Source organism: Seriola aureovittata, chromosome 17 (genome assembly GCF_021018895.1).
Source record: "Seriola aureovittata isolate HTS-2021-v1 ecotype China chromosome 17, ASM2101889v1, whole genome shotgun sequence".
NCBI classification, from domain to species: Eukaryota; Metazoa; Chordata; class Actinopteri; order Carangiformes; family Carangidae; genus Seriola; species Seriola aureovittata.
In genome coordinates this window covers 24108743-24136727 of record NC_079380.1, presented here as the reverse complement: position 1 = coordinate 24136727, position 27985 = coordinate 24108743, and the positions used below count along the sequence as shown (strand labels likewise).

General features: G+C 34.4%; 3 protein-coding genes across 5 annotated transcripts; 2 read left to right on the top strand and 1 right to left on the bottom strand.

The window, feature by feature from the left end:
• The first annotated feature begins 1 nt into the window (after position 1).
• Positions 2–5848, top strand: LOC130184874 (E3 ubiquitin-protein ligase CHIP-like). 2 transcript variants are annotated; one of them, XM_056400967.1, is made up of 8 exons: positions 2–305; positions 1234–1443; positions 1635–1833; positions 1941–2106; positions 2540–2615; positions 3395–3451; positions 3806–3922; positions 4013–5848. In XM_056400967.1, exons 2-8 carry the CDS (start codon positions 1324–1326, stop codon positions 4136–4138), a joined length of 861 nt encoding a protein of 286 aa, XP_056256942.1. In that variant the 5' UTR covers positions 2–305; positions 1234–1323; the 3' UTR covers positions 4139–5848. The 2 variants fall into 2 exon arrangements, with proteins under 2 accessions (XP_056256942.1, XP_056256941.1); XM_056400966.1 differs by having other exon boundaries at positions 18–280.
• Positions 5849–6767: 919 nt separating this feature from the next.
• Positions 6768–11290, top strand: LOC130184873 (serine protease 27-like). Of its 2 annotated transcripts, none has more exons than XM_056400965.1 (6): positions 6768–7161; positions 7493–7513; positions 8329–8458; positions 8602–8870; positions 9869–10020; positions 10360–11290. In XM_056400965.1, exons 1-6 carry the CDS (start codon positions 7107–7109, stop codon positions 10651–10653), a joined length of 921 nt encoding a protein of 306 aa, XP_056256940.1. In that variant the 5' UTR covers positions 6768–7106; the 3' UTR covers positions 10654–11290. The 2 variants fall into 2 exon arrangements, with proteins under 2 accessions (XP_056256940.1, XP_056256938.1); XM_056400963.1 differs by having other exon boundaries at positions 6770–7161; positions 8329–8491; positions 10360–11287.
• Positions 11291–11311: 21 nt separating this feature from the next.
• jmjd8 (jumonji domain containing 8) lies at positions 11312–27788 on the bottom strand. The gene is made up of 9 exons (XM_056400968.1): positions 27589–27788; positions 26495–26590; positions 26029–26077; positions 25427–25523; positions 25246–25314; positions 13033–13152; positions 12435–12502; positions 11954–12088; positions 11312–11832 (listed from the first exon to the last, which is right to left on the bottom strand). The coding sequence occupies exons 1-9, from the start codon at positions 27672–27674 to the stop codon at positions 11752–11754; spliced, it is 801 nt and encodes a 266-aa protein (XP_056256943.1). The 5' UTR covers positions 27675–27788; the 3' UTR covers positions 11312–11751.
• Positions 27789–27985: the final 197 nt, after the last annotated feature.

Here is a 27985-nt window from a genome sequence, read left to right as displayed (position 1 = left end):
TATTAAAAATAATCAAATCAATAATAATAAAACATTTTTTTCCCCATTATGAAGCCATTTTCCAAAATAAAACTTCCTGTCGTTGGGCGTGTCCTCCGATGACGCGTTTTACGTCACAGACCCAAACCAAAACATCAGTTGGCTGCACGACTCCAGCAACCTGTGGCTGTTCGCCACCGAGCAAACGGATATAAAAACTGCTGCTTTATTAATGTAACGCCAGTTTGATAGACGTCATCAGCTCTTCGCGGTCAAAGTGCTCATCAAACAGCAGCTGCAGGTTTGTCCATGTAGCGGTGAGACACGTAGGTAAACCAGCTAACCTCACCTGTGTCGTATTCTAGTTAACGGCTGTTTTTGCTCGCTGGAAACACGTCGTTATTGTACTGTCGGCTTCGTAATGGCGGCCACCGTGACTGTGAAGAAGCCGAGCTTCTCCTCACACACACGTTCAGGACTAAATAGGGAGGAAACGCGGGAGATGGAGGTGATACAGCAGAGAGGCGGCTAACGCTAGCTACACGTTAGCATCGACTCAGACAGTAACAATCAATCCGAATCGATGACAAACATCGATCCAGGACGGTGAAACGTGGATGGATGGATGGATGGATAGAATCAGTATTATTTGAGCAATCAAACAATTGATCCTCTTTGAAACTGTGACTATTAATAAAGGTGATATACTCCAATAAATGACACATACAACTGATATTCTATATAAATATATATATATATATAATATTATAATAAAAAACACATCAGTCAGATGGAAAAAAGTAAATACACTCAAACCCATAAAACTAGAATCAGGTGTTTCTACGGTGGCCCTGAGGGACCAACACACTGCAACTTCAGAAAACACATTAAAACAGACAAAACACAAACACATTCAGAAAACTGCAAATACTCACAACACAACAGAAGTGTTTCCAGGGGACAGTAAAAAGTGATGAACCTGGCTGGAACGCACTTGTTCAGTGCTTTGTGACTTGAAGTTAAAAGCGTTGAACAAGTATTAAAATTCACCCATGCAAGTGCGTCCCTGCCAGGTTCATAAATTACAGGGGGCAACAGCAGCCTCTGAGGCCAAAGCTTGATTTACCTTTTCCGCAGGAGAATGTTACAATATTTGTTAAATAAATGAATGAAAAATTAAATTTTCCTCGTGGTTGTGGTTTTGTTTCTCATCCACCTGAACCTGATCTGCCTCTGATCTTTTTTTCCCCTCAGTTTCTGTCCTGCCTGCTGGATCTGAGCGTCAGGATAGGGAAGCAAAGCGAGGAGGCAGCTGCCAGCGGTGCAGCGAGCCTGGTGGACAACATGTCAGACAGTCCGGAGAAAAGCGCCTCGGTGTCGGCTCAGGAGCTGAAGGAGCAGGGAAACCGCCTGTTTCTGAACCGCAAGTACCTGGAGGCGGCTGCCTGCTACAGCAAAGCCATAGTAAGGAGCAGGGAACATGTGTCTCAGGTTGATGTGCAAACAACAGCAGCTAAGTTTTAACCTAAAGATATTTCTGCAATGATGCATTCTCTCTGCTTATCTTACCTGACATTAAAGTAATTCAGTCAGTATCAGGAGTGAACAGCTGGTGCATCTGTACAGTGTGTGTTTTGTCTTCTCCCCTCTGTCAGACCCACTGTCCCTCCGTCCCGGCGTACTACACCAACAGAGCGCTGTGCTACGTGAAGCTGCAGCAGTACGACAAAGCTCTGGCGGACTGCAGACACGCCCTGGAGCTGGACAGCCAATCGGTGAAGGCTCACTTCTTCATGGGCCAGTGTCACCTGGAGATGGAGAACTACGACGAAGCCATCGGCAACCTGCAGAAAGGTACGAGGGGCGATGCCGTCATCATCATCCTCTGCGCTCACACTGCCAGACACGTGATAATTAGACAGTAAAATCAACATGTAGCTCCTCACGTGTTGTTTTTCCAGCTTATAACCTGGCGAAAGAGCAGCGTCTGAACTTCGGCGACGACATCCCCAGCGCTCTGCGGATAGCGAAGAAGAAACGCTGGAGCAGCCTGGAGGAGAGGAGGATCAACCAGGAGAGCGAGCTGCACGCCTACCTCACCAAGCTCATCCTCGCTGAGAAGAAGAGGCAGGTCCACTGCAGCGATGGTGTAGACAGGGCTCCCACTCAAACTCTGAAATTAGAATAAAGGAAAATAAGGTCTTAAAATGTCTTATATTTAGTCGAATGTTTAAGACTGTGAGAGAAAAGGCAAAGCCAGTAATAATGATGTTGTTGTGGTTTCATGTCACTTGTTCTACATTGTTGTGGCTTTTTTCACAGACACACATTTAGCAACAGAAATCATTTCCACATTGTTCAGTGTTGATTTTTATTCACTGAAGTCTTAAAAAGCTTCTAAAAATGGTGCAGGAACCGTAGAGCTTACATTTCCTCTGGGAATTATTCTTGTTTTTAAGGTGAACTGTGTGTGTGTGTGTGTGTGTGTGTGTGTGTGTGTGTGTGTGTGTGTGTGTGTGTGTGTGTGTGTGTGTGTGTGTGTGTGTGGTCTGATCCACAGGGAACTGGAGGGCTGCAGACAGAGACAAGACGACAAATCTGGCGACGGCAGAATTCAACACAATCTGAACAAGCATGTAAGTTTTTATTCACATTTTAGTCCAGAAACATTATATTATTATATTAATGTTGTATATTAAACCTTGTGGAAAACAGCAGCCGACAGTGTGAAGTCCAGTTAGATGAAATATGTGAAAGTGAGCGATGTTCCTGAGCTGCTTAAATTTCAGTAACACTGTTGTATAACTCCAATCTTTTATTTAAATGTTAACAACATATAACCTCTAGCATCCGGATAATCTCCTGTATACTTCAGCATATAGTAGCTGTATATATAGGAAGGAATAATAAATAAACAAACAGATGCTTCTCTTCAATCCATACAAAGTGGGGTAAATATAATATAATGGTAAAGTGTTTAGAAGAAGAGAAAAAACACAGACGCTGCATTTCTCACAGAAATAAGTGACTCACTCGATCATCTGTTAAATCTAAATCCTTCACATAATAATGGCCTCCATATATTCTCAAGTCTGTGCTGCCTTTAATATGTAGGATATCCTGATAACATCTGTCCTGATAACATCTGTCTTACCTGATGAGGAGAGGTTGCTCTGTGCTCTGCAAGAAAACAGGTCCATAAATGCTCGTTCGCTTTTACTAAAGTTGTTTCTGTGGATAAAAACCCAACAGAAAGAGTTTAGGATCCAGTGAAATTTATTCTGAAATAATTGTTTTAAAACTTTAGACCGGTAGTTTAGTTCTTCTTCCTCATTGGTCCAACCACTAAACCTCCAACCTGTTCACCTGCGGTTTATTTGTAACATTAAAAACTGTTTGTTTGTGTTTTCCACAGGACAAGTATCTGTCGGACATGGAGGAGCTGTTCTGTCAGGTGGACGAGAAGAGGAAGGTCAGTCAGTGATGATGATGATGATGATGATGATGAATATCCAGTCTAATTCCAATCTAATCTACGTTTCCCTGAGCCGGAGAGACCAAAACAAGAACTGTCATCACAAGCAGAAAGTGAACTGTCTGTCGAGCTCCTCTGCTCCTACACACAACAAGCGTCATTACGATTCATGGTTATATGCCGTTATATATGTGAAGCTGTTTCAGTGCAAATTAAATGCAATATTAATTTAATACTACAAATAATAATAAGTTACCTCTTTAATGGGAAAACAAGTCAAATATCAGTCATGGTTCCTCGGCACGACCCTGGATCACATGTAACACGGTGTGATCTCTGTGTGTTTGACAGAAGCGTGAGATCCCAGACTTCCTGTGTGGAAAGATCAGCTTTGAGTTGATGAGGGAGCCGTGCATCACTCCCAGCGGAGTCACTTACGACCGGAAAGACATCGAGGAGCATCTGCAGGTAAAAGACACTGAGACACGTGTTTCATAAAACCTGCTCATGTCAGTGTGTGTGTGTCTGTTGAAGCAAGAGTTTCTCCCTCTCTTTCAGCGAGTCGGACATTTTGACCCGGTGACGCGCACGCCGCTGACCCAAGATCAGTTGATCCCCAACCTGGCCATGAAGGAAGTCATTGATGCTTTTATTTTGGAGAATGGATGGGTGGAGGACTACTGACCAATGCGATGGAAGGGAATTTTATTTTGATAGTTCATGCTCAGAGGGGCTGATGCTCCGTCTTTGCTTTAAGTTTTAAGCTTTTAATTTGTTTAATGATCAGCTGGAAATTCACCGAACAGACAAACACGTTATTTTACTGCTCTGTTATTTTCTGAATCATTTCCTGGAGAGAAATATGTCATTTTCCATTAATTATTCCAGGGGAAAGATCATTTTCAGTTAGTTCATCAGGCTCTAATCAAATCTAATTCAATATTAAAGGTCCCGTATAGTATAAAGTGAGATTTCCATGAAGCACCTTGCAAAGAGTTACCCAGCTTTTATATATGTGGCACTTTATTTCAAAACAGAAACGACAAAATGCTTAAAGGAATAAGAAACAGAAGAAGGGAATGGAAAACAAAAAAAAGAAAGAAAGAAAAAAAGTAATAAAATAAAGACCCAAAGAAGAAAATAGATTTTAAACGTTTAAACAGTAGAAACAGAGACGCAGCCTCGGCTCGTTTCTGTCTCGGCCCATTGGTTCCAGTTTGCAGCTGTTTACTGGGACCAGTCCGAGCGCCGCACCACGAGCTGAACCTTCATTCTTACATTACAGTACGTGCTTGTGTCTGTGCTGTGCTCATATTTATCTTATTAAATCTGTTTTCCCGCCTTTCCCACTGTTTTTTGGGGGAATTACTGCAACAGCTGCAGACAGATGTTCACTGACACTTTAACAGCTGATTCATCTACAATGTCAGTTTGATCCGCTGCTGTTACTACGGAAACCCGGAGAGACAAGTTATTTTTTCATTTTTTTTATTAAGGTTTTTTTTTTTTTTTTTTTTAAATGTGTTTGTTTTTGTAATTCTCATTTGAGCCACTAGAGGCTGATGTGCCCCACTGCCCCGGTCCAAAAGAAATCTCTTTTCTTCCCCAGGTGATTTTTAATTTCTCCATGAACTCTAAACACAACGTACATATATGTCATATGTATCTTGTGTTATTTAAAATTACTGTCATGTTTTTCTTTTGGATAGAAATGTATTTTAATTGACAAAGTCTTTCCGTATGAAGAGTATAAAGAGCTTTGAAGTCCATGTAATGATGAGGTCACAGTGTGGACTTTCACCCAGGAGACGGGGGTTTGAATCCTGTTTTATTTACTCACTTATTTATTTTATTATTTTCTGATAATTAAAAAGAAATCACTTGTCCTTCAGGGCTTCCGTATATTTGATCCCTGTCAGATCAAAGTAATAGTACTGATGATCTGAGAATCAACTGCTGACTACAATCAGATTACTCTCTTCAATGAATCAGATTAGATATTAAAGCTGCTTCTCTGGTGTCTGAACATTTCAAGTGTAAATGTTGTGTTTGCTGGCAAACTGAAAAATTGGAAACTGTGACGTCCTGTCAGAGAGTGTGTGTCTGGATGAAGTCAGTCGGTGGAAGGAACTGTTTTTGTTTTCTACACTGATGTTACTTAAAGACTCTTTTCTTTTTTAATAAGCAGACTGACGCTAAAACTACATTTGTGATTTTTTTTACTTACTTTTCTTGATTGTGAAATCTTTTTTTAATTGCTTGTTTTCAGGACTTTGTGTAGCTTTGTGTATCTGTCATCTTGTATCAGTGTCACATACTGGAAACTGAAATCAAACTGAAGCCTGATAATGTGTTTTCATGTATTTTAGCCATTAAACCGGCTGTTGAAACGTTTCTGTTTAAATGTCACCTGTACTGTCCAGCTTGGGATCAATCGAGTTCAGGTCTGATTCGCTGCATTTGATCTTTACACAAATGAGTTTTCAGTTGAGGCGACATCTTTGAATCATCACCCTGATGTTTGAAAATGTTCGGACGAAGTAAATGTTCCATGTTTTCTACTTTTGAGCTGCAGTTATTTGTGTTTGTTTCACTCTGACGTGGAAACTATCGTGTTTTTGTGATTAATGATTGTTTAGACATTTGCACCAAGCAGCACAGTTACAGTATAACGAGCTAAACTCCACATCTGGAAACATGTTCATATTTTCTGTCTCGTTTTGTGTCTCTTTCTGGTTGTTTTGTGTCTCTTTGTGGTTGTTTTGTGTCTTTGTAGTTGTTTTGTGTCTGTTTGTAGTTTTTTTGTGTCACTTTGTAGTTGTTTTGTGTCACTTTGTAGTTGTTTTGTGTCTCTTTGTTGTTTTGTGTCTGTTTGTAGTTGTTTTGTGTCACTTTGTAGTTGTTTTGTGTCACTTTGTAGTTGTTTTGTGTCTCTTTGTGGTTGTTTTGTGTCTGTTTGTGGTTGTTTTGTGTCTGTTTGTGGTTGTTTTGTGTCTTTGTAGTTGTTTTGTGTCTGTTTGTGGTTGTTTTGTGTCTGTTTGTAGTTGTTTTGTGTCACTTTGTAGTTGTTTTGTGTCACTTGTAGTTGTTTTGTGTCTGTTTGTGGTTGTTTTGTGTCTTTGTAGTTGTTTTGTGTCTGTTTGTAGTTGTTTTGTGTCACTTTGTAGTTGTTTTGTGTCACTTGTAGTTGTTTTGTGTCTTTGTAGTTGTTTTGTGTCTTTGTAGTTGTTTTGTGTCTCTTTGTGGTTGTTTTGTGTCTCTTTGTGGTTGTTTTGTGTCTGTGTAGTTGTTTTGTGTCTCTTTGTAGTTGTTTTGTGTCTCTTTGTGGTTGTTTTGTGTCTCTGTGGTCAGAAGACGATGTCAGTCCTGTGTCTTGCGGTTTTACAGTTTATGTGGATTATCTTCAAGCTGAGGATTTGATGTTGAAATCCTCAGACTCCCAGTTCAGAGCTCGGGGCCTTGAAAAGTCTGGCAGCTACATTTGGTCATGTTTGTAAAGAAGGGCGTTTGTGGTTCGTGAGGTTTTACCTTTGTAGGTGCACAATCACAGCGACCTACTGCACCTGCAGGAGAGCAGACTGAGTCACGTCTTCCTGTGCCAGTAAACTCGAGCGCTCTGTGTGTCACCACACTCAGTTTGAAGAGTCGCACCATGGAGGTGAAGCTGTTTGGTGCTGTTGTCGTGCTGTTGGCCTTAATGGTTACAGGTGAGTGCTGTTCAATATTCACAGTGTGTCTGCAAGTGATTTATAACTTATGGTACTTTGACCCGATCATACCCAGGGGTCAACCCACGCATCACTACTGTCAACATTTTGATTTTAAGTTTTATTACGTCGATAGAAAAAACATCCAGTCACAGTTCAGTTTCTTACACAACAGATTTGCTGCTGCAGTTTAGTTGTATAGAAACATTAGTGGTTGAGATGTGACATGTTCGTAGTGACGAATAGATTTTACAATCACTACTACAAACAAGCAGCTTCCAGTTTCCATGAAGTAAATAACAACATGCTTTATTTATTGTGTCTCCCACAGGAAACAACGCACAGTTAAATGGTGAGTTTTCTTTTTACAATTACGTTTATTCATTTCTTTCTTTCACGCAGCAGATTCACCTGTTTCCTCTGTTTTTACACAAAACACTCACAAGACTAAAGCTTTTCAACACGGTCCAAAGCATCTTCTGGACTCTCAGCATTAAAGGTTTAAAGGATTCTGGGGAAAGACAGTTGATATTTGAACTCAACAGCCAATCGTCGTTCCATCATCCGCCATTTCCACTACCTGGGGGAAGCTTCCAATGGCTGCCAGGGAAAACAAATACGCTATTCTCTTTCTGTTTCGGTTGTGCAGTGGTGACAAACTTCCCTTCAAGCCAGAATTACATATCGAAAGCAAAGCTTATAGGGAGCCAATTAAAAGTCAATGGTGTCATTATCCTGCAGCCATGTCCATTTGTGAACAGCTCGTTCACAGCAAGAAAAAAAAAATATCTCACATAATGTCAAACTGACCCAAAAAGCACATGAATAAATCTTTGTGATGATCTACCAGATCTGCAGTTCATCCTCTAGGGACCTTGAATATCTATAGAAAAGTTTATGGCAATTCATCGGATTGTTGTTGAGATATTTCAGTCAAAATCAAAAATGACATCCTCGTGTCGGCGCTACAGGAGAAGTCAGAGGATCAACAACGTCAGTAGGATTCATCCTCTGGGGACCATGACTGTCTGCATGAGATTTCACGGGAATTAATTCACACGTTGAGATATTTTGCTGATTGGATGAACACCTGTCCTGCTGGTGGAAGGGTTCATCCTCAGGGGAACATGACAGTGGTCACATGAACTTTGACTGTTTCCCTTCCAGTTTGTGGCACCGCACCGCTCAACACAAAGATCGTAGGGGGTCAGAGCGCCGCCGCGGGGACGTGGCCCTGGCAGGTCAATCTGCACCGGAAGGGCAGAAACATCTGTGGAGGTTCGCTCATCAACAACCAGTGGGTCCTGACGGCTGCTCACTGTCTCTCCGGGTGAGAGGCTCTTATACTAGTGAGAACCGGTGCAGTGAACACTGGGATGTCAGTACATATGAATATCATGGTTCCATCACTCACATATTTTCATGTTGTGTGTTTCTCAGCGCCAACACTTCTGATTTGATGATTTACCTCGGACGTGAAACCCAAGAAGGTCCGAATCCTAACGAGCGGTCCCGGTCAGTGTCCCGGGTCATCAAGCATCCACACTACGATGACTTCACAAGTGATAACGACATCGCCTTGTTGAGACTGTCCTCAACGGTTAACTTCACCAACTTTATCAGACCCGTGTGTCTGGCGGCGGCCGGCAGCGTCTTCAAGGCCGGGACGACCTGCTGGGTCACCGGCTGGGGAGCCATCAGTGTCATTAGTAAGTAACAATAATGTAAAACATGATGTCATCATTTAGCCATAGATGACCTGAGTTAAACGATGCAGGATTTCCCAAACGCAAGTTCAATATACGTATCTACATGTACTGAATTTCCATATGTGAAATATACATTTTTATTTTACATGTACATATATGTAAAAATGATCATATATGAAACCTATTAGAAGTTTGAACAACTCTATATATTGAAATATATTCAGTATCTAGCTTATACGATTATATACATGTATGTATATATGCTTATATTGTAGACAGATTTACATAAATATATATCCATCACGAAGCCTGATGATGTTATATAAAGTCTGAGAATGTGAAGTTTGACAAGTTTAAAATTAATTTAATTAACATATATAAACATAGAGATTTTTGTATGTTGTTTTGATACACGTCATAAATAAATTAAATATAAAATGTTAACACATCATTTTTACATAGAACACGTGTTTTATGTAAAAATTGATCACATAAATATTTTAATTTATACATACAAAAATTCTACAGAGGGACTGTTCGAAACACTTGGTCATTTGTAGAATCAGGCTGTCGGTTCATTTTATTTGTACAACACAAACGTTGGGAATTGGTTGGTTATCAATTATTGGATTATTATCAGAAATCCACAAAATATTCATATTAAATAGTGATTTTAATTAAAATCAAAGTTATCCTCGGGGCACCACCCTGATCAGGAAACAGCCAATACTTGAAATAAACTATCAATGTGGATAATTAACTTAATAACTAGAACCAAAAGGATGATATTAATGATCAGTGAAGTTGAAGCGTTCAGAGTTCTGCAGAGAGGTTGGCGACATCGTGGACCGATATCTAACTTCTAATCAGATCAGGGTGTGATGCAAACAAACAAATCTCACAAAATGTGAGAGGTAGAACTTTCTATTTCAGGTTTAAAGGAGTTCAGGTCTCAAACCTTCAGCTCAGTAAATACTAACATGTCTTCTCTCTGTCAGAGCCTCTTCCTGCTAACGAGCCGCTGCAGGAGGTCGATGTTCCCGTCGTGTCCAACAGTCAGTGCAGGAAGGCGTATGAAAGAGCCAACGTCAAGATCACAAGCAACATGATCTGTGCCGGTCTACCTGAGGGAGGCAAGGACTCCTGCAAGGTGAGCCAGTCTGCAAACACTCCTCCAGCAATTGATAACACACAAACACACACACACACACCTGTGATTACAACTGTGTTTATCTTGTTCACATTGACCGTGTACAATCTTACACTCCTTACACCTGCAGTATCACCTGATGCATCACAAGAGGTTGAATCATGGTTGAACACTGCAGAAACCATGTTCTTTCAAATCCTGCATCAGTAATAATCCAACAATATAATGTGTTTTTTAACCTGTGATATTACTAGTACGTCTTCCTCTAGTGACTGTCATGGTTTCCAGTGTATTGACACATTTCCTGGTGATAGTAACCGTGATGTTTCACCTGTGCAGGGCGACTCAGGCGGCCCCATGGTGAGTAAAACCGGATCCAGGTGGGTCCAGGCCGGAGTGGTGAGTTTTGGAATCGGCTGTGCTGAACCCAATTTCCCAGGAGTCTACGCCCGAGTGTCAGAGTATCAGACCTGGATCAACAGCCAGATCTCCACCAACCAGCCGGGCTTCGTCACCTTCAACAGCTCCTCCTCTTCCTCCTCCTCCAGCCGCAGCTCCGCCCACTTCATCTCCCTCTCAGTTCCTCTGCTGCTGCTCTCCTCTCTCTTTGTTCTCTCATTTTCAGTGTGTTAAATTTCACCTTCTACAGTGTTAAAATGTTTGATTATTCATATGAGAAAACAGTGAATTAACTTTTCCTTTCCAGAAATCTTGACTCTTGAATTTTCAAGCGTTTGTTTCCACACGTGAAAGATTTCCCTCAAATGTAAAACGATCTGTTGCACCGTTAGTCAGGTCGGGTTAACGCTCCAGTTTAGAGTCAGATCTATGTAAAAACAAGGTTTATGGCTTCATATATTCTTTGAGATTCATTTGTCTTAAAACAAGCAAAAAAAAAATTAATACATAAAATTTAATAAAATTGAGTGAAATATTTTCACTTTCCTGTGTTTGAGTAATTTTACATAAAGGAGTCAATGAAACACAAAGTAGATGAGGAGCCATGACTTGGTTTGAGTACAGAAGCCTAATGCTTTCGCTTAAAAAAATAAATCCAGTTTTTCTGAATTAACGAGATAATTACATCATTAATTCAGAAAAACTGAGCAGATTTTCTTTTCCTCCAGTGAAGGAATTACGCTTCCGTAGTTTAGTGCAACAATTCAATAATATTTTTTATTATCAATTAATCTGCTGCTTATTTCCTTCAAATTAACTAATTAACTGTTGTGTCTTTTAAAATAATTATGACACTTAATGCCAATAAAAATATCTTCAAAAATAACATTTATTATTTTTGCGTCATTCATACAGTTTTACATACAAACAGAATTAAAACATCGTGAATGAAGGTAAAATGTACAAGCTTTCATCTGACAGCTGCAGGTTTGTGGTTGGTCATTCTGCTGCTTTGTTCATTAAATACAGATTCTTATTACATCATCATCATCATCATCATCATCATCATCATCATGAGAACACATGGCTGCTTTAAAGAAAAAAATGAATCTTGGCTTTTAAAAGATTCACCTGGAATGTTACTCTGCTCCTTAGTCCCTGAAATTAAATGTCTGTTTCACCCAGACCAGAAATCACAAAAATGAGAGTTCATCAGTCTGTTGATTGATCAATCTGTTGGTTGATCAGTGTGTTGATCAGTCATTCTCCTCAAACATCAGGTCCAGTGTGTTTCTCTTCCCGTCAGCCTGAAGACAAACTGATGAGAGTCGCTCAGCCGAGGAAGGTGGAGATGAAGACGCTGGTGTCCAGGTTGAGCGTGGCGTGCCACCAGCGGTCGGGGAAATACAGCACCTGATGGAAAAACATCCAGAGCGTTAGAGAACAACAGAATGACTTCATGTAGAGGAGGGATGCATCTGTCTGACCGTTCAATCTGCCGCTAACACAGACTGAGCCGCCTTGAGTCCGTTACCTCCCCAGGTCTGATGGTGCACTCCAGCGGGGCCTCGTCCTCCGGCAGGTGGGGGTAGGTTTCTGTCACCCAGGACAGGGTGGTGCGGTTCGGGTGGAAATGGGGCTCCTTCTCAGGCGGGTAGAGGAACCAACGCTGTGTGAGGAAGAATGAATTATTCAGAGTTTATATTTCCGCTCACCGTGCACTTTATTAGGAACACCTCAGGTTTCCTGCAGCACCAGGTGAGGAGGTGAGCTCATGTTCACGTCAAACATCCTCTGGGATGTGGTAGAGCAGAGTCTCACAGGTTCAACACCTGGTGGAACTACCCAGTGTTGGTGTGGTGTTACTAAGTGAGTGTATCTCCATTCATCAGTCAGACAACAAATCAAACACAACACACCACTCAACAAACGCTTCCTCAGGACAGGATTAAATCAATCGACACCACAGGCGGGAAACCGAACAAAAGGTTGTTGTGTTTTTGTTTTTTTTTTACTTTTCTTCCGTAGATGACCTCAGAGTAACCTGGACCATGCCAGTGAAAGGGAACTCCTGTTCCAGGACCTGGAGACAGAAACAGTAGATGTGGAGTCACTGTCAGTTTGTGTCAGTTTGTGATGGTTTTACTTCAGTACCAGAAAACAAAACACTCTTTTATCCTGCTGCTAACAAACATATTCTTTGACAGGTCTGTGATTTCCTCAGCACTGAGTCTTAAAGCTCCATATTTTCTTCTTCTTCTGTGTTTTATTTGAAGTGTTGATCCATAAGAAGATATATTTGTTTTTTTTTGGCTTTATATATTATATTTATGTTACATATTTGTAGGGGCTAAACATATATGTCACCAGTGAAATTATTCAAATGTATTACATCTCATATATAATTGTTTACATGTGTTTTTTTAATATGTATATATATTTCATATATGGAAATTCAACATATGTAGAGATATTACATTTGCATATGGAACTATAATAAAGTGAAGGTCTGTATACATTTGTGATTATAAACGTGATATATCGTCTGCTGAGATGAAAGCGGTTTGTCTCATGTTGTTGCTTGTTGCTCCTCTCTCCTGAACAGACGCTGACCTGCGATGCCGAAGCTGTACGCTCCGCTGGTGAGAGGCAGGACGTACGGCGGGGACTCGTAGTGCTGAAACAGACTCTGCCACTCGGTGAAGTTGTTGTCTCCAAAGAAATACAGTGTGTCTGTAGAAGAGGGAAACAGAGACTCAACTGGAGGTTAAAGAAAGTATCTTCTGTAGGTTAGCAATCAGGTTGCTAGCAGGAGTAAACATGAAATGGTGGAGAAATCCCATGAAAAAGTCACCATGTAGAGCAGCTGATGAGGAAACAGAGGCATCTTCTGGGTTTAAAATGATTGGGGTGATAAATATATGCTATTGTGGATGAAAGTGTAAGTATCTAACTTACATTTAACTTAACCCAAGTCCACCTAATCTGATGTTTATGTGTTAGTTATTATAACAAGAGATAATTTCTTAAAAGTTTTACTCTTTGATCTCTTACTCTTAGTTTAATTTAAATGTAAATACATCCATTCATACATGTTTCTGCACATACTATATTATGACAATTTCATGACATTTTATGTCTTACTGTATTATGACTTTTTATGTCTAACTATAATATGACGTTTTCTTCCTTAATATAATATGAAATGATGATCTTTTATGCAATACTATACCATGACATTTTATGACTTGCTATACTGTGACTTATTATGCCTTACTATAGTATAACATTTTAATTAAATTTTATGCCTTACCATACTGTGACTTTTTATTCCTGACTAAAATATGACGATTCTATGATTTAGAATACTATGACTTTTTTTTGCCTCACTTGTAGCTCCACCCAGGCCCAGCCTGGTTACTCCACGAGATCCCCCTGGCCAGGGAAGAAAAGGATAAAACTCTGGTGCCAGCTTCAGAAGGGCAGAGACGTTCAGCATGGGGCCTGCTGGTTTTCCTGCCTCTAAGCCTGGGATTTTTGTTGTGTTCTCTTGTGTTTTTTCTGTGTTTTGTTGTCTTCATTGAGTGTCCTGGTCATTACGCATATTTATGTTAAATAAAACCTTCATTATTTTAGAGGTGTCTTGTGAGTTTTATTTGGGTCACTGGTGGAGTTTTGTGTGCCCCTTAGGGCCACTCAAAGGTGGGGCATAACAGTGACTTACTACACTATAACGATTTATACCTTATTATACTATGAAGTTTTATGCCTTACTATACTGACTTTTAATGCCTGAATATATACTGACATTGTTTTTGAAAATTTTAAGCCTTACTATACTATGACTTTTTATGCTATACTGTGACTTTTTTATGACTTTTTATGCCATACTATACTATGACATTTTTATGATATTTTTTGTCTTACTGTACTACGACCTTTTCTTGCCTTACTATACTATGACTTTTCATGCCTTCCTATACTATGACATCTTTGTGAGTTTTTAAGCCTTACTATACTGTGACATTTTTGTTTGACTTTTAATGCCTTACTATACTATGATTTTTTTATGCCTTACTATACTATGACATTTTTATGGCATTTTATGTCTTACTGTACTATGACTTTTTCTCCCTTACTATACTATGACATTTTATGACATTTTTATTCCTTACTATAATATGACTTTTTATACCTAAATATAATACATTTTAATGACTTTTTATGCCTTACTATAATATTACTTTTTCTGCCTTCCTATACTAAGACATTTTTTATGAGTTTTTATGCCTTACTATACTATGACTTTTTTATGACATTTTATGTCTTACTGTACTATGAAGTTTTCTTGCATTACTCTACTAAGACATTTCTTTGACTTTTTATGTCTTACTGTACTATGACCTTTTATTCCTTACTATAATATGACTTTTTATGCATTAATATGACATTTTTATGACTTTTTCTGCCTTCCTGTACTATGACATTTTTATGAGTTTTTATGCCTTACTGTACTATGACATTTTGTGAATTTTTATGCCTTACTATACTATGACATTTTTGTTTGACTTTTATGCCTTACTATACTATGACTTTTTATGCCTTACTATACTATGACTTATTATGCCTTAATATACTCTGACATTTTCATGAATTTTTTTACCTTACTATACTAAGACATTTTTATGAATTTTTCTGCCTTACTATACTATGACTATTTTTTGAATTTTTATGCCTTAGTATACTATGACTTTTTTTGCCTTACTATAATATGACATTTTCTGCCTAACTATACTATGACATTTTAATGAATTTTTCTGCCTTACTATACTATGACATTTTTATGAATTTTTTTGTCTTACTGTACTACGACCTTTTCTTGCCTTACTATACTATGACTTTTCATGCCTTCCTATACTATGACATCTTTGTGAGTTTTTAAGCCTTACTATACTGTGACATTTTTGTTTGACTTTTAATGCCTTACTATACTATGATTTTTTTATGCCTTACTATACTATGACATTTTTATGGCATTTTATGTCTTACTGTACTATGACTTTTTCTCCCTTACTATACTATGACATTTTATGACAGTTTTATTCCTTACTATAATATGACTTTTTATACCTAAATATAATACATTTTAATGACTTTTTATGCCTTACTATAATATTACTTTTTCTGCCTTCCTATACTAAGACATTTTTTATGAGTTTTTATGCCTTACTATACTATGACTTTTTTATGACATTTTATGTCTTACTGTACTATGAAGTTTTCTTGCATTACTCTACTAAGACATTTCTTTGACTTTTTATGTCTTACTGTACTATGACCTTTTATTCCTTACTATAATATGACTTTTTATGCATTAATATGACATTTTTATGACTTTTTCTGCCTTCCTGTACTATGACATTTTTATGAGTTTTTATGCCTTACTGTACTATGACATTTTGTGAATTTTTATGCCTTACTATACTATGACATTTTTGTTTGACTTTTATGCCTTACTATACTATGACTTTTTATGCCTTACTATACTATGACTTATTATGCCTTAATATACTCTGACATTTTCATGAATTTTTTTACCTTACTATACTAAGACATTTTTATGAATTTTTCTGCCTTACTATACTATGACTATTTTTTGAATTTTTATGCCTTAGTATACTATGACTTTTTTTGCCTTACTATAATATGACATTTTCTGCCTAACTATACTATGACATTTTAATGAATTTTTCTGCCTTACTATACTATGACATTTTTATGAATTTTTCTGCCTTACTATACTATGACTTTTTTATGACATTTTATGTCTTACTGTACTATTACGTTTTCTTGCATTACTATACTATGACATTTTTTAACACTTTTTATGCCTTACTATACTATTACTTTTTATGCCTTCCTATACTATGACATTTTTTAACACTTTTTATGCCTTACTATACTATGACTTTTTATGCCTTCCTATACTATGACATTTTTATGAGTTTTTATGCCTTACTATACTATGACATTTTTGTTTGACTTTCATGCCTTACTATACTATGACTTTTTATGCCTTACTATACTATGACTTATTATGCCTTAATATACTCTGACATTTTCATGAATTTTTTTGCCTTACTATTCTAAGACATTTTTATGAATTTTTCTGCCTTACTATACTATGACTTTTTTATGACTTTTTATGCCTTACTATAGTATGACTTTTTTTTTGCCTTACTATAATATGACATTTTTTTTGCCTTACTATAATATGACATTTTCTGCCGTACTATACTATGACTTATTATGAATTTTTCTGCCTTACTATACTATGACTTTTTTATGACATTTTATGTCTTACTGTACTATTACGTTTTCTTGCATTACTATACTATGAAATTTTTAAAAACTTTTTATGCCTTACTATACTATGACTTTTTCTGCCTTCCTATACTATGACATTTTTATGAGTTTTTATGCCTTACTATACTATGACATTTTTGTTTGACTTTTATGCCTAACTATACTATGACTTTTTATGCCTTACTATACTATGACTTATTATGCCTTAATATACTCTGACATTTTCATGAATTTTTTTGCCTTACTATACTAAGACATTTTTATGAATTTTTCTGCCTTACTATACTATGACTTTTTTATGACTTTTTATGCCTTACTATAGTATGACTTTTTTTTATGCCTTACTATACTATGACATTTTTGTTTGACTTTTATGCCTAGCTATACTATGACTTTTTATGCCTTACTATACTATGACTTATTATGCCTTAATATACTCTGACATTTTCATGAATTTTTTTGCCTTACTATACTAAGACATTTTTATGAATTTTTCTGCCTTACTATACTATGACTTTTTAATGAATTTTTCTGCCTTACTATACTATGACTTTTTTATGACATTTAATGTCTTCTGTACTAATACGTTTTCTTGCATTACTATACTATGAAATTTTTTAAAAATTTTTATGCCTTACTATACTATGACTTTTTCTGCCTTCCTATACTATGACATTTTTTTAACACTTTTTATGCCTTGCTATACTATTACTTTTTATGCCTTCCTATACTATGACATTTTTATGAGTTTTTATGCCTTACTATACTATGACATTTTTGTTTGACTTTCATGCCTTACTATACTATGACTTTTTATGCCTTACTATACTATGACTTATTATGCCTTAATATACTCTGACATTTTCATGAATTTTTTTGCCTTACTATTCTAAGACATTTTTATGAATTTTTCTGCCTTACTATACTATGACTTTTTTATGACTTTTTATGCCTTACTATAGTATGACTTTTTTTTTGCCTTACTATAATATGACATTTTTTTTGCCTTACTATAATATGACATTTTCTGCCTGACTATACTATGACTTTTTTATGACATTTTATGTCTTACTGTACTATTACGTTTTCTTGCATTACTATACTATGAAATTTTTAAAAACTTTTTATGCCTTACTATACTATGACTTTTTCTGCCTTCCTATACTATGACATTTTTATGAGTTTTTATGCCTTACTATACTATGACATTTTTGTTTGACTTTCATGCCTTACTAAACTATGACTTTTTATGCCTTACTATACTATGACTTATTATGCCTTAATATACTCTGACATTTTCATGAATTTTTTTGCCTTACTATTCTAAGACATTTTTATGAATTTTTCTGCCTTACTATACTATGACTTTTTTATGACTTTTTATGCCTTACTATACTATGACTTTTTTTTTGCCTTACTATAATATGACATTTTTTTTGCCTTACTATAATATGACATTTTTCTGCCTTACTATACTATGACCTTTTTATGAATTTTTCTCGCTGACTATACTATGACTTTTTTTATGACATTTTATGTCTTACTGTACTATTACGTTTTCTTGTATACTATACTATGAAATTTTTAAAAACTTTTTCTGCCTTACTATACTATGACTTTTTCTGCCTTCCTATACTGACATTTTTATGAGTTTTTATGCCTTACTATACTATGACATTTTTGTTCGACTTTTATGCCTTACTATACTATGACTTTTTATGCCTTACTATACTATGACTTTTTCTGCCTTACTATACTCTGACATTTTCATGAATTTTTTTGCCTTACTATTCTATGACTTTTTATGACATTTTTATGACTTTCATGCCTTACTATACTATGACTTTTTATGACTTTTTATGCCTTACTATAGTATGACTTTTTTATGCCTTACTATACTATGACATTTTTGTTTGACTTTTTATGCCTAGCTATACTATGACTTTTTATGCCTAACTATACTATGACTTATTATGCCTTAATATACTCTGACATTTTCATGAATTTTTTTGCCTTACTATACTAAGACATTTTTATGAATTTTTCTGCCTTACTATACTATGACTTTTTAATGAATTTTTCTGCCTTACTATACTATGACTTTTTTATGACATTTAATGTCTTCTGTACTAATACGTTTTCTTGCATTACTATACTATGAAATTTTTTAAAAATTTTTATGCCTTACTATACTATGACTTTTTCTGCCTTCCTATACTATGACATTTTTTTAACACTTTTTATGCCTTGCTATACTATTACTTTTTATGCCTTCCTATACTATGACATTTTTATGAGTTTTTATGCCTTACTATACTATGACATTTTTGTTTGACTTTCATGCCTTACTATACTATGACTTTTTATGCCTTACTATACTATGACTTATTATGCCTTAATATACTCTGACATTTTCATGAATTTTTTTGCCTTACTATTCTAAGACATTTTTATGAATTTTTCTGCCTTACTATACTATGACTTTTTTATGACTTTTTATGCCTTACTATAGTATGACTTTTTTTTATGCCTTACTATACTATGACATTTTTGTTTGACTTTTATGCCTAGCTATACTATGACTTTTTATGCCTTACTATACTATGACTTATTATGCCTTAATATACTCTGACATTTTCATGAATTTTTTTGCCTTACTATACTAAGACATTTTTATGAATTTTTCTGCCTTACTATACTATGACTTTTTTATGACTTTTTATGCCTTACTATACTATGACTTTTTTTTTGCCTTACTATAATATGACATTTTCTGCCTAAATATACTATGACATTTTTATGAATTTTTCTGCCTTACTATACTATGACTTTTTTATGAATTTTTCTGCCTGACTATACTATGACTTTTTTTATGACATTTTATGTCTTACTGTACTATTACGTTTTCTTGCATTACTATACTATGAAACTTTTAAAAACTTTTTATGCCTTACTATACTATGACATTTTTATGAGTTTTTATGCCTTACTATACTATGACATTTTTGTTCGACTTTTATGCCTTACTATACTATGACTTTTTCTGCCTTACTATACTATGACATTTTCATGAATTTTTTTGCCTTACTATACTAAGACATTTTTATGAATTTTTCTGCCTTACTATACTATGACTTTTTTTATGACTTTTTATGCCTTACTATACTATGACTTTTATTTGCCTTACTATAATATGATATTTTCTGCCTAACTATACTATGACATTTTAATGAATTTTTCTGCCTTACTATACTATGACTTTTTTATGAATTTTTCTGCCTGACTATACTATGACTTTTTTATGAATTTTTCTGCCTTACTATACTATGACTTTTTTTATGACATTTTATGTCTTACTGTACTATTACGTTTTCTTGCATTACTATACTATGAAACTTTTAAAAACTTTTTATGCCTTACTATACTATGACTTTTTCTGCCTTCCTATACTATGACTTTTTTTATGACATTTTATGTCTTATTGTACTATTACGTTTTCTTGCATTACTATACTATGAAATTTTTAAAAACTTTTTATGCCTTACTATACTATGACATTTTTCTTCGACTTTTATGCCTTACTATACTATGACTTTTTATGCCTTACTATACTATGACATTTTCATGAATTTTTTTGCCTTACTATACTAAGACATTTTTATGAATTTTTCTGCCTTACTATACTATGACTTTTTTTATGACTTTTTATGCCTTACTATACTATGACTTTTATTTGCCTAACTATACTATGACATTTTCATGAATTTTTTTGCCTTACTATACTAAGACATTTTTATGAATTTTTCTGCCTTACTATACTATGACTTTTTTATGACATTTTATGTCTTACTGTACTATTACGTTTTCTTGCATTAATATACTATGAAATTTTTAAAAACTTTTTATGCCTTACTATACTATGACATTTTTATGAGTTTTACTGCCGTACTATACTATGACTTTTTTTTGACTTTTTATGCCTTACTATACTATGACATTTTTGTTTGACTTTCATGCCTTACTATACTATGACTTTTTATGCCTTACTATACTATGACTTATTTTTTGCCTTATTATAATATGACATTTTCTGCCTAACTATACTATGATATTTTTATGAATTTTTCTGCCTTACTATATTATGACATTTTTATGACATTTTCTGCCTTACTATACTATGACATTTTTATGAATTTTTCTGCCTTACTATACTATGACATTTTTATGAATTTTTCTGCCTTACTATACTATGACTTTTTTATGAATTTTTCTGCCTTACTATACTATGACTTTTTTATGACATTTTATGTCTTACTGTACTATTACGTTTTCTTGCATTACTATACTATGAAACTTTTAAAAACTTTTTATGCCTTACTATACTATGAAACTTTTAAAAACTTTTTATGCCTTACTATACTATGTCATTTTTGTGAGTTTTTATGCCTTACTATACTATGACATTTTTGTTTGACTTTTATGCCTTACTATACTATGACTTTTTTTTTGCCTTATTATAATGACATTTTCTGCCGAACTATACTATGACATTTTTATGAATTTTTCTGCCTTACTATACTCTAACATTTTTATGAATTTTTCTGCCTTACTATACTATGACTTTTTAATGAATATTTCTGCCTGACTATACTATGACTTTTTTTTTGCCTTACTATAATATGACATTTTCTGCCGTACTATACTATGACCTTTTTATGAATTTTTCTGCCTTACTATACTATGACTTTTTTATGACATTTTATGTCTTACTGTACTATTACATTTTCTTGCATTACTATACTATGAAATTTTTAAAAACTTTTTATGCCTTACTATACTATGACTTTTTCTGCCTTCCTATACTATGACATTTTTATGAATTTTTCTGCCTTACTATACTATGACTTTTTTATGAATTTTTCTGCCTTACTATACTATGACTTTTTTTATGACATTTTATGTCTTACTGTACTATTACGTTTTCTTGCATTACTATACTATGAAACTTTTAAAAACTTTTTATGCCTTACTATACTATGACTTTTTCTGCCTTCCTATACTATGACATTTTTTTGAGTTTTTATGCCTTACTATACTATGACATTTTTGTGAGTTTTTATGCCTTACTATACTATGACTTTTTTTTTGCCTAACTATAATATGACATTTTATGCCGTACTATACTATGACTTTTTTATGAGTTTTTATGCCTTACTATACTATGACATTTTTGTTTGACTTTTATGCCTTGCTATACTATGACTTATTATGCCTTAATATACTCTGACATTTTCATGAATCCTTTTGCCTTACTATACTAAGACATTTTTATGAATTTTTCTGCCTTACTATACTATGACTTTTTTATGACTTTCATGCCTTACTATACTATGGCTTTTTTTTTGCCTTTCTACAATATGACATTTTCTGCCTAACTATACTATGACATTTTTGTTTGACTTTTATGCCTAACTATACTATGACTTTTTATGCCTTACTATACTATTACTTATTATGCCTTAATATACTCTGACATTTTCATGAATTTTTTTGCCTTACTATACTAAGACATTTTTATGAATTTTTCCGCCTTACTATACTATGACTTTTTTATGACTTTTAACGCCTTACTATAATATGACTTTTTTTTTGCCTTACTATAATATGACATTTTCTGCCTAACTATACTATGACAATTTTATGATTTTTTCTGCCTTACTATACTATGACATTTTTATGAATTTTTCTGCCTTACTATACTATGACTTTTTTATGACATTTTATGTCTTCCGTACTAATACGTTTTCTTGCATTACTATATTATGAAATTTAAAAAAAAATTTCTGCCTTACTATACTATGACTTTTTCTGCCTTCCTATACTATGACTTATTATGCCTTAATATACCATGACATATTCATGAATTTTTTTTCCTTACTATACTAAGACATTTTTATGAATTGAATTTTTCTGCCTACTATACTATGACTTTTTTATGACTTTTTATGCCTTAGTATACTATGACTTTTTTTTTGCCTTACTATAATATGACATTTTCTGCCTAAATATACTATGACATTTTTATGAATTTTTCTGCCTTACTATACTATGACTTTTTTATGAATTTGTCTGCCTGACTATACTATGACGTTTTTATGACATTTTATGGCTTACTGTACTATTACGTTTTCTTGCATTACTATACTATGAAATTTTTAAAAACTTTTTATGCCTTACTATACTATGACTTTTTCTGCCTTCCTATACTATGACATTTTTATGAGTTTTTATGCCTTACTATACTATGACATTTTTGTTTGACTTTTATGCCTTACTATTCTATGACTTTTTCTGCCTTCCTATACTATGACATTTTTATGAATTTTTCTGCCTTACTATACTATGACATTCTTGTGAGTTTTTATGCCTGACTATACTATGACATTTTTGTTTGACTTTTATGCCTAACTATACTATGACTTTTTATGCCTTACTATACTATGACTTATTCTGCCTTCCTATACTATGACATTTGTATGAGTTTTTATGCCTTACTATACTGACTTTTTTTTTGCCTTTCTACAATATGACATTTTCTGCCTAACTATACTATGACATTTTTGTTTGACTTTTATGCCTAACTATATTATGACTTTTTATGCCTTACTATACTATTACTTATTATGCCTTAATATACTCTGACATTTTCATGAATTTTTTTGCCTTACTATACTAAGACTTTTTTATGAATTTTTCTGCCTTACTATAATATTACTTTTTTTTTGCCTTACTATAATATGACATTTTCTGCCTAACTATACTATGACATTTTTATGAATTTTTCTGCCTTACTATACTATGAAATTTTTATGAATTTTTCTGCCTTACTATACTATGACTTTTTAATGAATTTTTCTGCCTTACTATACTATGACTTTTTTATGACATTTAATGTCTTCTGTACTAATACGTTTTCTTGCATTACTATACTATGAAATTTTTTAAAAATTTTTATGCCTTACTATACTATGACTTTTTCTGCCTTCCTATACTATGACATTTTTATGAGTTTTTATGCCTTACTATACTATGACATTTTTGTTTGACTTTTATGCCTTACTATACTATGACTTTTTATGCCTTACTATAATATGACATTTTCTGCCTAACTATACTATGACATTTTTATGAATTTTTCTGCCTTACTATACTATAACATTTTTATGAATTTTTCTGCCTTACTATACTATGACTTTTTTATGACTTTTTATGCCGTACTATACTATGACTTTTTTTTGCCTTACTATAATATGACATTTTCTGCCGTACTATACTATGACTTTTTTATGACTTTTTCTGCCTTACTATACTATGACTTTTTTATGACTTTTTCTGCCGTACTATACTATGGCTTTTTTATGAATTTTTCTGCCTTACTATACTATGACTTTTTTATGACTTTTTCTGCCTTACTATACTATGACTTTTTTATGACATTTTATGTCTTACTGTATTATTGTTTTCTTGCATTACTATACTATGAAATTTTTAAAAACTTTTCATGCCTTACTACACTATGACTTTTTCTGCCTTACTATACTATGACTTTTTTATGACATTTTATGTCTTACTGTACTATTACGTTTTCTTGCATTACTATACTATGAAATTTTTAAAAACTTTTTATGCCTTACTATACTATGACTTTTTCTGCCTTCCTATACTATGACATTTTTATGAGTTTTTATGCCTTACTATACTATGACATTTCTATAACTTTTTTCTTGTCTTACTGTACTATGACATTTTATGCCTTATTATAATATGACTTTTCTATGACTTTTAATGCCTTACTATACTATATGGTATTATGCCTTATTATACTATGACATTTTTATGAATTTTTATGCCTTAATATATTATGGCTTTTCATACCTTAATGTACGATGAAGTTTTTATGACTGTCTATGCCACACTATACTATTGTTTTTATGACATTTTATGCCTTACTATACGATGACGTTTTTATTACTTTTAATGCTTAGTATATTAAGCCATAAAAAGTCATAGTATAGTAAGGCACACTTTTTATACCCTACTATACTATGACTTTTCTTTGACTTACTATACATTACTTCCAATACTTAATACTATACTATACAGGTTAATTAGCCTCAACTGGAACTCACAGGTTTGATCACAGGTAAACTGACTTTTGCTCTATTGAGGTTGAACATTGAGGCCTGTTTTTCCACCCAACCTGTTTGTTTTTAATCATATACTTGAATTTAAAAATAATACAATCATTGTAAGATGGCACAATTTGAGTCATTTGACATTTCAGTGATGTTGCACAGGGGTGAACTCAGCTTTGTTCTAAACTGTTTAAAGCCCAATAGCATAAATGTTCCTTTAAGGTTTTTTAAAATCTGTACAGTACAAAACTCCCCCTGGACTCACCACTGCCAAGGGTGTCAGTCGATTGAGGCCTCAGGAAAATATCCACATACTCCTGGAACGGGATGTCCACTGGAACAAATTCATGACAATGAGTCAGCAAATGTGTCATTGTAAAAAACAAATGCTTTAGTGACTGTCAGATCATCATAGCGTAGCAGGAGTGAGTATTAGTCATACATACCTTTCCTGTACGAGTAAGTGTTAGCTGTACTGAGCCTCACTCTCCGGTCACCATAGTCCTGTAGTAAACTTGACTTGGAGCACATCAACCTGAATTTCTAAAACACAGTCAACACACAGGTATTTAACTCCAGTGCTAACAGTGCAGGCCTGAAGTGTCGGGACAGTCTGACTTGTAACGATGACCATGAGGCTTCAGTACAAACTGAGGGTGTTTATATCCAGCTGAACACTGAAATAACTAATATTTAAAACTCAACAAACATCAAACACAATGAAAAGACCTTATGTCACCCCCCAACCTATTTTTTTAAAGGTCCATATAGTATAAAGGTCTCTGTCCATGTGTAGTGTGATTATAGATCAGGTCTAGCTTCTATATTAATACTGTGAAAGTATCAAAGCCTCAGTCCACAGAGAAATGCACACAGCCTTTATTCAGAAACTGAGCCTTAAAACCAGCCGTCAGGACTTCTGGAACTTTGTGATGTCACAACTGAACAGTCAGTGGACAATTTTCTCACTTCATACATACGGTTATTAAAAAAACATCAGCAATGAGTCAGCAAATCATTTAAATCATTTAAATCATTAAATACGCACCGTGTTATCAGTCAGGCCTCTGAGGATGACTGGTCTGCTGTATGCATATCTACAAGAGAAAATCCTTTTAGCTCATGTAGCTTCAGATTAACAACGAACCGGACAGGCGCTCATTGTATCTCCATGAATCACATTATGTACAAATATAAATGTATACAGATTTATATATATATATCATTATTTCGTATGTATCCAGATGTCCACAATGCATGCAACATGTAATGGTCTATTGACAGAGATATTTTCCCATGTTTAATTCATTTAGATCATTTATTTACTTTATTTAATTTTACTTTGTTTTAATTCATTTTAAAACAGTTTTAGAGGCTCAGAGTTTACCTACATGTAACAGTGTGTTTTTTAAAAATACTTTCAGTTAAGTTCTTTATTCGCTTCAACATAGTTCCCATTTTGCAAAGTGTAAAATATGGACATTCAATGGATATAAACATCCAGCTTTACGTACCTTTCAATGAACTGTTGATATGAGAGAGAGGAGCTGTCAAACACATCTATGTTACAGGGACCTTCATCCTGTAATCTGAAATCTGAATTTAAAGACCTGAACACAGAGGCAGACACAAATATGAGAATAAAAATCTGTTGTTGTGCGTTCTGATATTTATACAAAAATTTAAAGATAACAGGTTTAAAAATTGATTGATGATTTATTATTTGGATGGCTAAAATCTCTGAAATATGAAAATTTGATGCTTTTCTTTGTTAAATCTTTAATGTATTTGGTTTTTTTCTTTGGGATTGTTGGTGAAATCAAAACACCATATCAGAACACATCATCTGGGCCTTTTGGGAAATGTGGGTATTAATCAATAATGAAAATACTGACTGATAGATAATATAACAGACTCATCTGTGAGGAGCGATAATTATTGTTAGTCTTTTTAACCTAATGTCAGAAAATACAAAGTTGGAGGACACCCACAACAAGATTTTTGTTTTTTAAAGTTGACATTTGATATTTATGGTCATTTTGCATCTAATCTTAACTATTTTGAGTCTCTTTGTGTTTATTTTGCATCTATTTTTAGTTGTGTATTTAGAAGCTATGGAAAAAAATAAAATATTTATGAAAAATTCATGTATTAGACATTAACAATCAAAGTAGGTGAGCTCGATGAGACCAATTTGATATCATTTTTATTTTTTAATCACAATTTTCACTAATATGAAGGTGCATAAAAACACATCGGTATTATGTCATTAAAACAGTAATTTAATGATGGTCCCTAAGTGAACAACCAGCGGAGGGGTAGGAGTGTAGTAGGGAGGTGAGCTAACAATCCTCACGAGCGACTATCCGTCGAATATCGAACTTTAAACTAACTGGTACTAAAACAGCCGTTAAACCGACAGATTTTTAAATGAAGTTTGGTGTGACGTCAGTCAGAATGGCGGTTATCGCTACGTAAGAAGACACTGGAAGACACTTTGCGGTACATTCAATATTACAGGAGATTTAAAAACTGGAAATTTGAAAATAGTCTTAAAAAGACGTCTAGAACATGTCGGTTTATTGCTGAAACAGGTCTGTGAACTCACCAGCCTCCTCCGTCATCTGTCCGCTCCTCTGCCCTCAATACGACAAGGAGACATATCACAACAAACTGTGTGTTTTTATGTTCCATTCAAAACGGAATCACAGAAAACTTAAATTTAACAAAATAAAGCCTGTATGAGGCGAATATGTCACATAAACACAGGGCATGAACTGTCTTATCGCTTCCTGTCGGAGCTCCAATCAGAAAACACCACATTAAGCTGACCGGGACTGTGCTGCATTCAGGGTACATGGGAACTATGGGCTCTAAAACTCTGTCAAACCCAGGCTGCAGTGCGCATACAAGTAACACAGGATACGAAAGATAAAGTAAAAATTCAAAATAATAATATTGTCAAGAAAATATGAAATAAATGAATAATAAATAAATAAAAATGT

Excerpts from the sequence above, each read along its gene's own strand:
- LOC130184874 (XM_056400967.1), top strand. The coding sequence starts at position 1,324 with ATGTCAGACAGTCCGGAGAAAAGCGCCTCGGTGTCGGCTCAGGAGCTG. Across the intron at positions 2,616-3,394 it reads AACACAATCTGAACAAGCAT|GACAAGTATCTGTCGGACAT; the intron begins GTAAGTTTTTAT and ends TGTTTTCCACAG. Across the intron at positions 3,923-4,012 it reads ACATCGAGGAGCATCTGCAG|CGAGTCGGACATTTTGACCC; the intron begins GTAAAAGACACT and ends CCTCTCTTTCAG.
- LOC130184873 (XM_056400963.1), top strand. The coding sequence starts at position 7,107 with ATGGAGGTGAAGCTGTTTGGTGCTGTTGTCGTGCTGTTGGCCTTAATG. Across the intron at positions 7,514-8,328 it reads AAACAACGCACAGTTAAATG|TTTGTGGCACCGCACCGCTC; the intron begins GTGAGTTTTCTT and ends TTTCCCTTCCAG. Across the intron at positions 8,871-9,868 it reads GGGAGCCATCAGTGTCATTA|AGCCTCTTCCTGCTAACGAG; the intron begins GTAAGTAACAAT and ends TCTCTCTGTCAG.
- jmjd8 (XM_056400968.1), bottom strand. The coding sequence starts at position 27,674 with ATGGAACATAAAAACACACAGTTTGTTGTGATATGTCTCCTTGTCGTA. Across the intron at positions 26,591-27,588 it reads ACAGATGACGGAGGAGGCTG|GTCTTTAAATTCAGATTTCA; the intron begins GTGAGTTCACAG and ends CTCTGTGTTCAG. Across the intron at positions 25,524-26,028 it reads GAGGCCTGACTGATAACACG|AAATTCAGGTTGATGTGCTC; the intron begins GTGCGTATTTAA and ends ACTGTGTTTTAG.